General features: G+C 38.6%; 1 protein-coding gene across 1 annotated transcript in view; it reads right to left on the reverse strand.

Moving 5' to 3' along the window:
- Nucleotides 1–14,877, reverse strand: part of LANCL2 (LanC like glutathione S-transferase 2) — a 62,182-nt gene that overhangs the window by 29,384 nt on the left and 17,921 nt on the right. Inside the window, exons 3-5 of the mRNA XM_049777230.1 lie at nt 7,875–8,082; nt 5,582–5,729; nt 4,147–4,293 (exon numbers count right to left, since the gene is read on the reverse strand). Of these exons, the coding sequence (XP_049633187.1) occupies nt 4,147–4,293; nt 5,582–5,729; nt 7,875–8,082 (503 nt within the window). The remainder of the gene's footprint in view (nt 1–4,146; nt 4,294–5,581; nt 5,730–7,874; nt 8,083–14,877) is intronic.

Raw genomic sequence — 14,877 nt, forward strand, 5'->3', positions numbered from 1 at the left:
TATTTGTTTATTTATTTATTGGGGGGGTCACACCCGGCAGCGCTCAGGGATTACTCCTGGCTCTATGCTCAGAAATCGCTCCTGGCAGGCTCGGGGGACCATATGGGATGCCAGGATTCAAACCATCATTCTTCTGCATGCAAAGCAAATGCCTTACCTCCATGCTATCTCTCTGGCCCTTGTTTATTGTGTGTGTGTGTGTGTGTGTGTGTGTGTGTGTCTGTGGTTGTGTGTGTGTGTGTGTGTGTGTGATTTTTGGACCCACACCTGGATGTGATCAGGGATTACTCATGTGTGTGTGTCTGTGGGTGTGTGTGTGTGTGTGTGTGTGTGTGTGTGTGTGTGTGTGTGTGTGTGTGTGGTTTTTGGACCCATACCTGGATGTGATCAGGGATTACTCATGGCTCTGCATTAAGAAGTTATTCCTGGCAGGCTCAGGGGACCATACAGGATACCAGGGATCGAACCCAGGTCTGCCACGTGCAAGGTAAATGCATTATTTACTATACTATCACTCCGGCCCTGGATTTTCTTCTCAGTCTATTTGGGGGGGGGGGGGGCGGGGGTCAATACCCAGCAGCACTCAGGGGTTACTCCATGGCTTTGTGCTCAGAAATTGCTCCTGGCAGGCTGGGGGACTATATGGGATGTCGGGGAACAAACCTAGGTCTGCCCTGGGTAATGCCCTACTGCTGTGCTATTGCTCCAGCCCCTCAGTCTAGGTCTTGAATTGATCTGTCATGATCCATCAATGCCACGGAGACCACTTTACAAAGTCCACCAATTTAAATATCAGTCTTACACAATATTCTCTCATAGAAACATTGAGAATAAAGCTTGTCAAATTCTTGGTCCTTTAGCCCAGTCAAATAAACCTCTGAATTAATTAGTCTATCATCACAGACATCAAGATAAATACCATTTCATTACTAACCTTTCCTGATTTATAAGGGAGTTATGATCTGCTATGTAACACCATTGCCCTTTCTTCCTGTGATAACCTTACCTACAAGAAAGACCTGCCATTTCTGGGTGGGGTCTTTGGTAGGTAACAAAAAGGTTTGGCCTCAGGGGCAAAGGGGATATTTCAGGAGGATCGTTGGAGAGGAGATGGCAGAGAGAAGCTAAGATGCAGGGCTAGCTGAAGAGAACATGCTTTAATGGTTAGCCTAGTGTCTAGGGCCATGAATTAAGATGATATCTCCAGAAGTCTGACTGCCTGTGCGTTTTCTACCCGCCCCTATCCTGAATTTGCGAACCGCGGGCTTAAGGGGGTGGAAACATGTGATCCTGGGCTGGAGGAGAAAGGCCTCTCATCCCTCCATCATCATCCACCACCATCCAAGCCCATCCAAAGGGCTTATATTCTACACTGCTAGACTTGTCCTAAATGTAAAACAGTGAAGAGAAAACACATTTAATACACATAATCTCCTGAACATGTGGTTTAGTCTAACCTTCCTTCAATGTTCTTTGAAAACAAAGACCAGTTGAGAGTTGGGAAAAAATCATTGAACACCAGGTTCACTATTCCCCAAAGTGGGTGAGTAATATCAACTCCAATAGGGATGCTGGAATAATCCAGATGGGCAACAGTATCTTGGGTGCAGGTTTACAAATTAGCATATATGCGCGTGCACGTGTGTGTGTGTGTGTGTGTGAGTGTGTGTATAAGAGAAAGTAAGAGGAGATAAGACACATACATCTGTGAACTTCTGTTCTAGCATACATTCTATTGAAGGTGAACATCTCAGACAGAAATGGGCATTTTATAGATATGGCAGGATGTGAAAATGTAAAGTCAGTATCCAAAGATTGGTTTTCATGTCCTACACAGTCTTTCAAGGTACTTATTGTTGTTTTACCTTGTGAGTGCTATGGCTGATAAGAAACAACTTTTGTTGCTGCTTGATACAGCCTAGAAAGAGAGAACTATACATTACAATAAGACTGTTTTGTACTAACTTAGCCCAGAGAAACAGCAATATTAAACAAATTTGAAAGAACGAAATTTAAAGAGCAATTTCTACCAAGTGTGTACAGCTTTCGTAACATTTTTATAAAAAACCATACATTGTGTTGTCCTAAGTTCTGTTTTATCTGGGCTGTTTGTCAAACAAAAGAAAGTCTTCAGTGCTCTTGTGAGGTGGACGCAATAGCCATGATGGACAGGAAAGTTCTGGCAGGAAGCCAGAAGGAGAATTTTTCCATGTGCCTATAGACCTTTACCTTTTGTTTAGCAGAAATTAGGGGAAGAATAGCTACCTGCCTATGCTGGGAAGACTTAGTGATAGGTCTGGCTGTTCTGTGTGAAGATTTCAAAGAAGACTTCCTATTACCTGTATCTGGATATACTGGATTGCATGCGACATCACTGCATATCAGCCACTGGATATACTGCACTCATGTGACAGCATTTGGTATTTCAAATTTTCTTTTGTTTTGGTTTTTGGGTCACACCCGCCAGTGCTCAGGGGTTACTCCTGGCTCTACGCTCAGAAATTGCTCCTGGCAAGCTCAGGGGACCATATGGGACACCAGGATTTGAACCATTGTCCTTCTGCATGCAAGGCAAATGTCCTACCTCCATGCTATCTCTCTGGCCAGCATTTCAAATTCTTAAATTCTAAGGTCAAATTGTTTTGTTTTGTTTTTTTGGGGGGGAGGGGCACACCCGGCGGTGCTCAGGGATTACTCCTGGCTATCTTCTCAGAAATAGCTCCTGGCAGATACGGGGGACCATATGGGAAACCGAGATTTGAAACAACCACCTTTGGTCCTGGGACGGCTGCTTGCAAGGCAAACGCTGCTGTGCTATCTCTCCGGCTCCTCTAAGGTCAAATTGAATTGCTGAAGCTGGCTTGCTCCTCAAGCACTGTGTCTGATGTTTCTGAATCTCTTGCCTTTCTCTTAGCATTTCTCTCATTTGATATATAGTCTGGAACCCTGAGGACTCCTAGTTTAATCATTTCTATTTTTTATTTTGAGGTTTTTCAGAGGATCTTCAAGAAGAGGAAATATCTTTTTACCCTTATGAAATGGAATTACGTTTCAGACATAGATGAGAAGTTTTTGTGTATTGTTCTGAGTCTTCCAAAGGAAACTGACAGTGGAATCACAGTTGCTACATTGCTATATTGTCACACACCTACATTATTATATTACTTGTGTAGCACTGCTAAACTGTTAAATTGCTAAACCATAAAATGCAACATTGCTACACCATTACACTAATTTACTGTCATATTGCACTATTACATCGCTTTGTCACTATTCTGTAACACTATTATAGTTCCATGATTACTTGCTAGAATCCTGCACTTCCAATTAGATTGCTTTATTATATTCTTATATCATGTATTATGTAGTTAATATATATGTTAACTATATTATATATACTATAACATATAACTATATAACATGTGTTATAGTACATATTATATTTATACTATTATACTGCTTCATGCGTGTGCTGTTATGCTGCTGTACCTCTACATGAGTGCACATTATACTACTACAAAAGTACAGTCATTGTTATACAGTGACTGTATATTACATATTATATATATTATGTTATACAGCTGCTATAAACACCTAAAGTTAATTACTATGCAGTGACATGCTTATGTTGTTACATTGCTCATTCTCACTGTCCTATTACTCTCTTACTTTGTTATGCTGCTACATTACTGTGCTGTTACTCCCTTACACTGCTACAATGTCATAATGCCACACTGTCCCAAGGCCAGACTGGTTGTATATGTGAGCAAGGAAGGAAAACACTGCTCAGTCTGAATAATAAATCTAGTTTCTGTCCCTCACTGAAAAAGTGACAACTCTCATCAGCAGAGGACACGAACAGAAGGGAAGTGGGCAACAGATGACTAATTCTGTATAAAATTGCATAAAGAATGCACTAGGGATAATTTAGTGCATAAGGAATGTGCTCCTGAGAATATGTGGCACCAAGGTACATACACCATGTGCTCTTGTTCACTTACTGTGAGGCTCCGAAAGTGGAGCTTAAGGATCTGTGATTCCAAGTTGTTTCCTGCCAACTGGTTGGTTTGTATTATAATTTCATTACAGTCAACTAATATATCCTAAAGTATCATTGTGCTGGTAATTCAGAGTGCTGCTACTTACCTGCATTAACATGTAATAGATGCCAGTCATGCCATGGGCCGCCCCCACATACTGCTTCCCATGCCACTGATACAGAAGAGGACAGCGTTCAGTCTTCCTCTCTTCCCTCGACAAGCTCTTGCCTGACTCAATTATAGCAGTGACCACCTACAAATAGGAAATAGCCTTAGTATAAAAATATAAGAGACATGTCCTTAAACTGAGAACATAATAAAAAAAGCTTTGAGTTAGCAGCTAACACTGTTGTCTTTCTTATGTAAATCTAAAAACAAACAGAAAAACTCAAAGATAATCTCAAAGAAGAAGCATGAAGGAGTTGAACAAGGGGCCAGGAAAATAGGACATGGTTAAGGCACAGGATTTGCATGCTGCTGATGTCGGTTCATTCCCGGTACTGCGTGGTTCCCAAAACACCAGTGGGATGACTCGGGAGATCCCAACATAAAGGACTAAAGCAGAAGCTCTAACATTTAACCTGGACTCTGTATTGAAGGGCTGATCTTACTGACTAGAAGCACAGGCTTCCTCAGCGAGTCCCAGCCCCCAGAAGATGCAGAAGTAGACATTGTAAGTTCTTCCTATGAACAGATTACTAATATCTAGGAAAACCACTTTATAAAAACCTGCCTACATTTTATTTTGGCTACAAAGTTTCCCCCCAGAACTGGGAAGTTGATCTTCTGTCATGTTTGGAGGAACCACATTTAGGAAAGCCTACGGAAATATGGTTTGTGGTAGAGTACAGGCTTTTAGTTAGGTATGAGAAGAGCATATCTGGAATGACTGGAAAAAATACAAGCTACTTCCTCATATTTATTTTTTCCTACTTTTGGTACCTGTGCTGTTACATGGGCATACTGCCCCCATCTGCAGAGAGCTGGACTAAGTTGTGACAAAGGGGGTGAGCAGAAATGACAAAGGAAACCACTAGACTTGGTTAAAAAAAAATGTTGATTTCTGTGTCCTCCTTTGTCCTCATAGTTAGAGGCTCAAGTGGCTTTGGTCTTGTAGACAAAATACAGTAATATAACAAACTATAGTAATACACTCTGGCCACTTGAACTGTCTACTATTCCAAAAAGCTAAGGAAAAAGAAGTAAACATTTTTTTTCCTTTGGTTCTAATAAAAATAGCTAAAGGTAAACTTAGGCCTATGCTAAGTTCCTCCCCACATGGGTACTTCCTTTTCCTTTCTTCTCTATTTTCCAATACACTTTTCTACCTTCTAAAAAATAAGCCAAAGGTAACAGAGATTAAAAAGACATCTTTTATATATTGTTTATGTATCCCTACCAAAAAAACAGGTGTCATTTATTTACTTTATAATATGCTGTCATATATTACTCCTACTAGCCATTACTATGGCCCAATGATGAGAGAGAGGTTCCCATGTATCAATGAGAAATGTCCAGATTTGCCAGGAAGCCCACAATACCTCTTTAATAGTTGACTCACTCACGGTGCCAGGACCAATCTCTGTGTTCAGATAGAGTAAGGCATACAGATAACCTGCCCGTCCATAGAGCAACTCATCAGGAAGGTCAGAATTTTGACAGATGACAGTTCTCTGGAGCTGTAAAAGTCTTCCCCAATAAGGAAAGTTCGGCTTAGACAGAAGAAGTCTATGATAACCCTCCTGAAATAGTACTTACTGTTACTTTAAGAATTATGTTTGGGGGCCAGAGAGATGGCACAGCAGCATCCCATATGGTCCCCCCAGTCTGCCAGGGGTGATTTCTGAGTGCAGAGCCAGGAGTACCATATTTTCCAGCATATAAGAAGACTGGGCATATACTTTTTCTGTTAAATATAGGGTTTGGAATATATATATAAGACATATATTTATATATATACCTATATTATTATAATAATTATAATTATTTTATTTACATTATATATTATATAATGTATATTATATTATAGTATAATAATGTAATAATATATAATGTATATTGTATGTAATAATTTTATTTATATTATAATTAATAATTATATACTTATATATACATATATATATATATATATAAGACTACCTCTCTTTTAACCCACACCAAATGGAAATTAAAAAACGTATGAGAAAAAGACTAGAACACTCAAAGGTTAATGGTATATGTTTAATAAAGCTAGACTTTGAAGTGCCAACAATCCCTAGGGATTGTTGTAGGGAGTGACTGTGATTACTTTATTGTGATCTACATTGAGAGCAGGGAGAGGAGGTTCCTCCAAGAGCGGCTGGCTGGGGTGCAGTGACACTTCTAGGACAGCTAGAGGGAGATAGAGTGCCTCATTTGTGTCCCATAAAAGCTGAACAGAGGACTGAGCACCTGAAAGTCGCGTACCCGGAAGCTGGATGAGATGTGGCACTCAGCTCCTCTGTGTGCCCTGAAAGATGAATCAGGACAAGCAGAGGACTGAGTGATGACTGGGATGCGGTGGTAAGAAGGGGGCAGATCACTTGTCCCTGAAGTTGGAGTAAGTTTCAGCATGCCGTCCGTATACTGGAGTATAAGATGACCCTGACTTTTAAGAAGTTTTCCATGGGTTAAAAAGTCATCTTATATGCCAGAAAATATGGTAATCCCTGAGTGCTGCTGGGTGTGGCCCAGAAACCAATCAATGAATCAATCAATAAATAAAGTTTAAAAAAAAAGAATTGTTGTATTTTAGGAGGAGCTGTTTCCTATTCGTTTTGAGCCATACTAGGCGGTACTTAGGACTGGCTCCTGGCTCTATGCTCACGGGACTATATAGGATGTCAAGAATTGAACCTGGTCAGCCACATGAAAGGCAGGCACATTAGCTACTGTCTTAACTCACCAATTATCACTTTGGATCAGAAAGAATGACCTGTTATTTTAAATTTTTTTAAACATTTAAACATTTAAAATTCAAATAATTCTTTGCTAACTTTAAAAATCAAAATAATTAACAAAAAATACCTCTTTATGGACTAACTTTCTACCTTTCTATCTATTCTGAAACATCTGAAGAGAGATTCAATTTTTAAGTACAGAATCAAAGAGTGATTTCATGGTAGTAGTCAGTTCTTGGGAATTAAGACTATCTTTCACTGAACTCTATCAGGTGCTGATACAGCTGGTACCAGGAACTCTATGAGGCATCTGACTTCTGCTTCTTTCAGAAAGGAAAAAAAATAAGTGCACCCAAAGCTTATGCTACCTAATTGCAATCTGCAGATCTAGTCAGTTACTTAAAGGTTGAAATTTTAAATAATTTAGTTATTAAAGTGGATCTAAGGTAAATAATTTTTTCATTTTGAGCCATACCCAGCAATGCTCAGGGATTCTTCCCGGCTCTGTACTCAGAGATCATTTCTGGTGGTGGTTGGGGAACCATACGGGATGCTGGGAATGGAACCTGGTTGGCAGCATGCAAAGCTAGTGTTCTTGTTAACTTAGTCAAGCTGCTCTCCGCCTCCTTATAAGCTAATTTCCAGACAAAAATTACTTAGAAAAAAAATAAAACAAGATAAAAATACATCAAAGAAATCTATTAATTCACTCCCTAATTAATGTAAGTACATTGGCTAGCAAGCATAGGATATTAACATTATGTTCAGGATTAATATACACATCTCTTCTTGGAGAGATCTGTCTGCAAGTGGGGAATGAATTTAAAAACATTAATTTATCTTCTGAATTTCTATCTACCAACAAGAGTCTCAACTGAGAATTTGAAGAAAATGTTTCTGGTTTTAAAAACCTCACCTTGTGATGCATTCCTGTGCCTCATTCTCACTTTTGAGTTTGTGATAGACCACAGCTCCAACAGCCAGAGGCCCTGCATCTCCACAGAGGAAGGTGACTCTGCGGCCATTGAGATTCCGAAGTGTTCTCTTGACGTGATCCAAGGATCGAAGCAGGTAGGTCTGATCAGCTGTGACCCGGTACAACTGCAGGTATAGAAGGGCTATGCCTAGAATCCCCATCCCAGAAGAAAAGCATTACTATCTTTCCTGTAGGAAATTTGTGATTACATGAAAAAGCCAGTTTACTTTGTGATTACATGAAAAACAGAGTTTACAAGATATACATACTGTTTCTGAAGGGGCAACAAATAAATTAAATTAGTCATTTCTAAGAATACAGGAGTGGGGAAGAGCTCTGTAAAATTTTTAAAACAAGCTCAAAGCCTTACTAGTATTGTTTTGTAATTCGCTTTTGCACAATGATTCAACACTATGTTGAAGTGAGCCAATGCTTCCAATCAAAAGCTACATCCCACTCTTTTCCACTTAAAGTTAAATCATTTCAAGGTTTTATTTATTTTTCTTTCCATGTTAAGATAAATTGAGCATTTGTTTTCCTGAAAATAATGATTTTTTTTATTATCCCAATAATTATTTTTCTGGATTTCATACCCTACTTTTCCCCCACCTGTTTAGTTCTCTCAACTTTCCAATTTTCCTTGTGATCATCCTACTGTAACGACCAACTAGCCATTGAGTCAAGCCATTATTTGTGTAGTCATTAATTTAAGTAGCAGCATAATAGTCTGACAGTATATAAAATATATAGCTTATATCAATACCACTTATGTACTGCTGACTTTTCTATTTTCTGAAGTAGTTCAAAATAGCCCTGAAATTTCCTTTTTTTTAAAAATAATTCTTTTTACCAATTTCATTTGTTTTTATTCCCTATGTTTACTGAGCTATTGTTGACAGTTTTATCTATTTACATGCCCATAGTGCTTACGTAATACTGACTGTGTTCAGGGATCACTTCTGTTGGGGACCCATATATAGGAGCACTGTGGTACTGAAGATCAAACCGAAGGTAGCTGTGAGAAAGTTTGGCATCCTATCTACTGTACTATTGCTGGCCCACAAAATTCCCAAGTTTTGGTTTGATTTTTGTTTTTGTTTTGGGGTCTCATCCCTTGGTGCTTCAGGGGTTTATTCCTGGCTCTGTGCTCAGGAATCACTCCTGGAGGGCGTGGTGGACCATATGGGATGCCAAGGATTGAACCTGTGGTCCGCATGCAAGGCATGCACTCTAACTCTAATTCTAATTGCTTCAGCCTCAAACTTCCCAATTAAAAAAGAAAATTATTTTCACAATTACTAACAAAGCATATGAATTTAAGACTTCAGAAAATATTATCAGACAGAAAACTTTGACACATTAATGAAAGAAGAACCACCTCTAAATTTGAGTAATATAACACATAACAGGGTGACCAACTAACATAAGGCTTGATGTATCTAGATATATACAAATTTTGATAAGGAATTTGGAAAATTATTATTCATTCCTATGTTATGAGTCAGATGTGATTGGGCAAATGGAGTTTCAATTAGAGTTATTCCTCACTGAAAATAAAGGACTACTAATTATTAAGGATTATTCAGAAATTGTCCTAATGATTTTGATAGTTTATCCCTATTAGCTAAGTTTTTCAGTCTTCAGCCTTCATTCAGATGAGGCATTGTCCCATCCACATCAATTTGCTTAGGATTTTCTCATGAAGGGAAGTTTTATGTTGTCAAATGCTCTTGCAGCATATTAATATGATTAAAGTAATTTTTTTTATCATTCATTCATTATGGTGTATCAACTGGTTTGTTTTGAACTGAGAGATAAATTTCTCTTGATCTTCATGTGTAATCCTTTTCACAAGAATGTTAGTTGCCTATGTTATAAAATTATTTTATGAAATTTTGCATCTACTTTATATCATAGATATTAATTTCACTTTTTTTTTTCACCAGCATCCACTTGTGCTGGGGATAGATCCAAGGTAGTCGTGTGCAAGGCAAATGCCGTATCCACTGTATGTATTATTGCCAAGCCCCAAGCTTTCCTTTCTTGTAGTGTCCTTTTTTGTCTTTGGTATCAGGATAATGCTGGGCTTATAAAATAAGTTTGTTTCTTTATAGCTAGTAATGTCATTTGGTCACCTTTTTTTCATTGCAAATTGAAAATATTCTTTCAGCTTTTCCCACAAGGAAGTCAAGTAATCTGATTTCCCTCAGTTCTACGGGAGTCATTATTACTCCTACATCTCAGAATAAGTTTCCTGGAGACGAAATGCTCTTAGCAGGGATTATTTTTCTTCTACACATTGAGTTTGTCAGTTCATTATCTCCTAGCCTGTCAGATTACTGCTAAGAAACGTACTTAGAATGTGGGTCTATTTGAAAGTCACAATCTTATCCCTGCTCCACCATGTCCCTTTAGGTTATTTAACTTTGATTTGTGACAGTTTCATTTTACCTCAAAAGTCTAGAGTGCCTCAGGAAAGTCTTTGCATTGAAATAACAAGATGATACACACTAAATAAGATATACAGTTCTCTCTCCAAGTTTAAGAAGTTCCTAACTACTTACATTAAAAATAAGCTTTCTATCCTCCTGCTTCTCACCTTCTGAGATAAAAATTATTCTATTATTTTTATTTTTTAATAAATTCCCATCAATCACAAAGATTTTCTTTCTTTTTATTTTTAATTGTTATGAGGGTCATTTCTGGCAGAGTTTGACCATATAGTGTTAGAAAGTCACAGTGCCATGTCTGGAGGTGCATGGGGAGGAGGGAAGGAATGCCTGGAGTTGAACCCAAGGTGTCATATAAGAAAAAAATGTACCTTACCATTGAATTCATATACCTGGTTTTCTTTGCTTATTTCTTCTGTTTCCTTACCATCTTTTACAACCCCTCAGCTTACCCTGCCTACGCTGATCACCTCACCTTACCAAAGTGGCCAATGTCCTATGAGTGATCCAATCTACTTCACTATTCCCTCCCATGTGCCATCCCCACCCTCATTTAGCTTTCTTAGTTCTATAAGCTTGGGACAAGGATTTGTCATCATTTGATACCTCTGAGGTAAAATTATCCAGACTTTGTCCTCCATCTGGCTTACTTTACTTAATGCAATACATTCCACCTAAGATCAGCAAACTAATTGCATGACTTAAATTTTTCTTATGGCTTCCAAGTATTCCATCTGTATATATGCCACTACATCTTTATCCACTGATCTGTGGACATATACTTGGAGTATCAATATATCCTGGCTATTGAACAGCACAACAATTAATACCAGTGTATATAAATTTTTGCAAATTAATGTTTTTGGATGTGTGTGTGTATGTGTGTGTTGGGGCTCGAGGTCAAGAAGTAGAACTGATGGGTTATAGAGAAGCTATATTTCAACTATTTTTTTTATGTTTTTTGGGCCACACCCAGCGGTGCTCGGGTTACTCCTGGCTGTCTGCTCAGAAATAGCTCCTGGCAGGCACGGGGGACCATATGGGACACCAGGATTCGAATCAACCACCTTTGGTCCTAGATCGGCTGCTTGCAAGGCAAACGCCGCTGTGCTATCTCTCCGGGCCCTATTTCAACTATTTTTAAGAACCAAGACAGTTTTCCATCAATGCCACACCAAATATTCCAATCAATAGTGAATGAGTATTCCTTTCCACCACTTCCCTGCCAACACTGATTAATTCCAGACTTTTTTTTATATTTACCATCCTCATTGGTGTGAGATGATATCTATTTGTCATTCTGATTTGATTATCAGAATGACAAAGAAATGAGAATGGGTAACATAATGCGAAGTGATAAAGAATACTCTTACATATGCCTATTGGTATCCTTATGTACCTTTGAGGAAGTTTCTATTCCTCTCTTCTCCCTTTTTGGGTGTGGGGACTGTCTGGGCCATATCAGCGAAGTTCAAAGCTTACACCTAACTTAACCGGTGTAAGTGGTGTTCTAGTGGTGCTCAGAACACCATAAGTGGTGCTGGGGATTGAATAGGAGTCAACCTTGTGCAAGGCAAGTGATTTAATCCCTCTACTATTTCTGTGACCTTTCTCTCCCTGTTTTTTTTGATAGGGTTATAAGTGTTTTCTGTTATTTCAGTATAAATCATTTATTTGATGTGCTTTGTGCAAATATTGCCTCCCATTCAATAATCTTTTTAATTTTAGCTTGTTTCATTAATCATCGATCAATTTGTGTAAAGTATAAGACGTAAATCCAAATAAAATTTATTTTGCCAGTGTAATGTGATGTAATAAAGTTGAACCTGTGCATGCCCCCTTGGACATGCCCCGTCATGCCAGGTATAAAGGGAAAAACTTGGAGCGTCAAGGGAGTGGGCAGGAAAGTGACCAGAGTAGCACCTGCTGGTGGAAAGATGCTGCCTGCTTTGTATCTATTCCTCTCTCTTTCTTTCTTTACCCTGGGTCTCTGGTTGGTGAATTCCCATCTATCTCTCCCTTTTTCTCAAAAACCCCAGTGGCTGAAACCTCAGATTTCAAGAGGAATAAAAAAGATACTTGATTTCTAGTTCTCTTTTCTCTCCCTCTCTCTCCCTCCTTCCCTCTCTCCCACCTTCCCTCTCTCCCTCTTCTCTCTCCTCTCTGTCTCACTCTCCTTCTGGGAGGTTGCTACTAGTTGTCATCCCTGGCTGGGCCTAAGCCCTCACCCAGCAGCGGGGCCCATGGCCCCTTCGACGAGCCTTGCAGCCCTGGAGCTCTGGCAGCCTTGGGCTTCTGCAACCTTGAAGCAAGCAGACTTGCAGCTTATTTTAGTAACCTGTCGAAGCCTGGAAACCTTGTAGACTACTGAAGTAACTGCAGTGAGGAATTCTACAAATTTGTACAAAAGTGTGTAACTGGTTTTACTAAAAACATTTTTTTAAGTTTTCCATGGCTTCACTTCTTGTACTCCACATCTCCTTTGTCATGAATTAACTCTCAATAAATCTGAAAGCTTATTTCAGAGCTCCTGACTGGTCTGAGAATCTATCTTTATCTCGTACCAAACCATTTTGATTACTAGAGTCTAAGAGTAATTTAAGTCAGATAATGTGATATATCCCATCCTGTTTTTTTCTCAGAATAGCTTTGGTTATTTTGCAAAATTTCATTATGCCATACAAATTTTAGTAAAGTTTGTTCTAAGTTCTAAAAAAATCAGAATTTTGATGGAAATTGCACTGACTCTGTTAAAATGCTACAATGGCCGCAGTCTGTTACAATGGCCATTTTGACATTAGCTGTCTCAAAACATAAAGGTAAAATTTCCACTTTTCTCTGGAATAAATCCCACCTGAACACAAAGCAGATTTTTTTTTAGGTCTACTGTAGAAGTCAGTATATTAAACTCTTATTGAAGATCTCTGTGTTTTTGTTCATTCTGGTGTCACACCTGACTGTGCTTAGGGTCTTCTCTTAGCTCTGTAATTATGAATCATTACTGAAGATGCTCAGGGGTCCATAAGGGGAGCTGGTGATCAAACCAGATTGGCTATGTGAAGGCAAGTGTCCCACCTGCTATACTATCTCTCTAGCGCCTATAGATTTCTTTAAATAAGACCCCTATTTGGCTTTGGTTTTAAGGTAATTATAGCTTCACAGAAGTTGCTAGAAAAGATTCCTGTTTTTTAGATATTTTGGAAGAGTCTGAGAAGTGTAAGGCATTAATTTTCTTTGAAGGTATTCCATAGTGAATCCATGTGGGCCTGGGCTTTTCTTGTTGGGAAGGACTTTAACTACAATTTCAGACCTTTGTTGTAATTGGACTATTCAGGTTTTCTACTTTCTTCTAATTCAATCTGGGGAGGTTGTATGATTCAAGGAATTCATCTATTTATTTTAAATTCCCCAGTTTAGTGGAACAGAGGTGTTCATAAAAATATTATGAACTTTTGTATTTCTGAAGTGTCTAGTTTTTCTCCCCTTTCATTTCTGGTCCTACTTATCAGGTTTTCACTCTCTTGTTCCTTAAGAGTCTAGAGATCGTCAACCTTCTTTATCCATCCTAAAAAACCAATTCCTGGTTTCACTGATTCATTGTATTGTTTCCTCAATTCATTGAATTCTGTACTATTTTCTATTTCGTTCCTTCTACTCATTATGATATGAGATTCTATTCTTTTTTTCTCAAGCTGTGAGAATGTTATGGTTTTCTGTTCCTGACAAAAACCTGTATTGCTATGAACATCCCCCTTTGAATTGTTTTTGTCCTATATCAAGGTTCTGAGTTTGGATCTTTATTCTATTTCATTTTGAGGGATCTTTCATTGTTGATTTCATATTTAATCCAACAATTATTTAACAGTATGCAGTCTGGTTTTCAAGTATTAGAGTTTTCCCTTTCTTTTCATAATTAATTTCTACCTTCAAGGCAAGTGGTCTGAAGACAATATTTCTATTTTCCTGATTTTATAAATACTTCAATTATGCACTAGCATGCAATCTACATTGCAGAATGTTTAACATGCACTGGAAGTACATGCATTCTATTTTTTTAGAATGGAGATTCCTGTACATGTCCATCAATTCCAGTTCTTCCAATTCCTCTTTTATGACTCATTTTCTTAGTGATGATTTGTCTCACTGATATGTCATATGACAAGAGGATATTATAAGTCTGTCACTACTAGTGTATTTCTTTTTTTGTTGTTGTTTTGGGGTCACACCCGACAGTACTCAGAGGCTACTCCTGGCTCTATGCTCAGAAATCATCACCCCCAGCAGGCTCGAGGGACCATATGAGACGCTGGGATTCGAACCATCATCCTTCACACGCAAGGCAAACGCCTTCCCGCTGTGCTATCTCTCCCGCCCCTACTAGTGTATTTCTAAAGGTGCATTTCTTTAAGTTATTAGCAGTTACTTTATAATTCTGCTGTCCCTTCATTTGGTGCATGTATGTTCAAAAAAGTTAAGTCCCTTGATCTAGTTAC

The sequence above is a fragment of the Suncus etruscus genome, chromosome 7 (assembly GCF_024139225.1).
Source record: "Suncus etruscus isolate mSunEtr1 chromosome 7, mSunEtr1.pri.cur, whole genome shotgun sequence".
NCBI lineage: Eukaryota > Metazoa > Chordata > Mammalia > Eulipotyphla > Soricidae > Suncus > Suncus etruscus.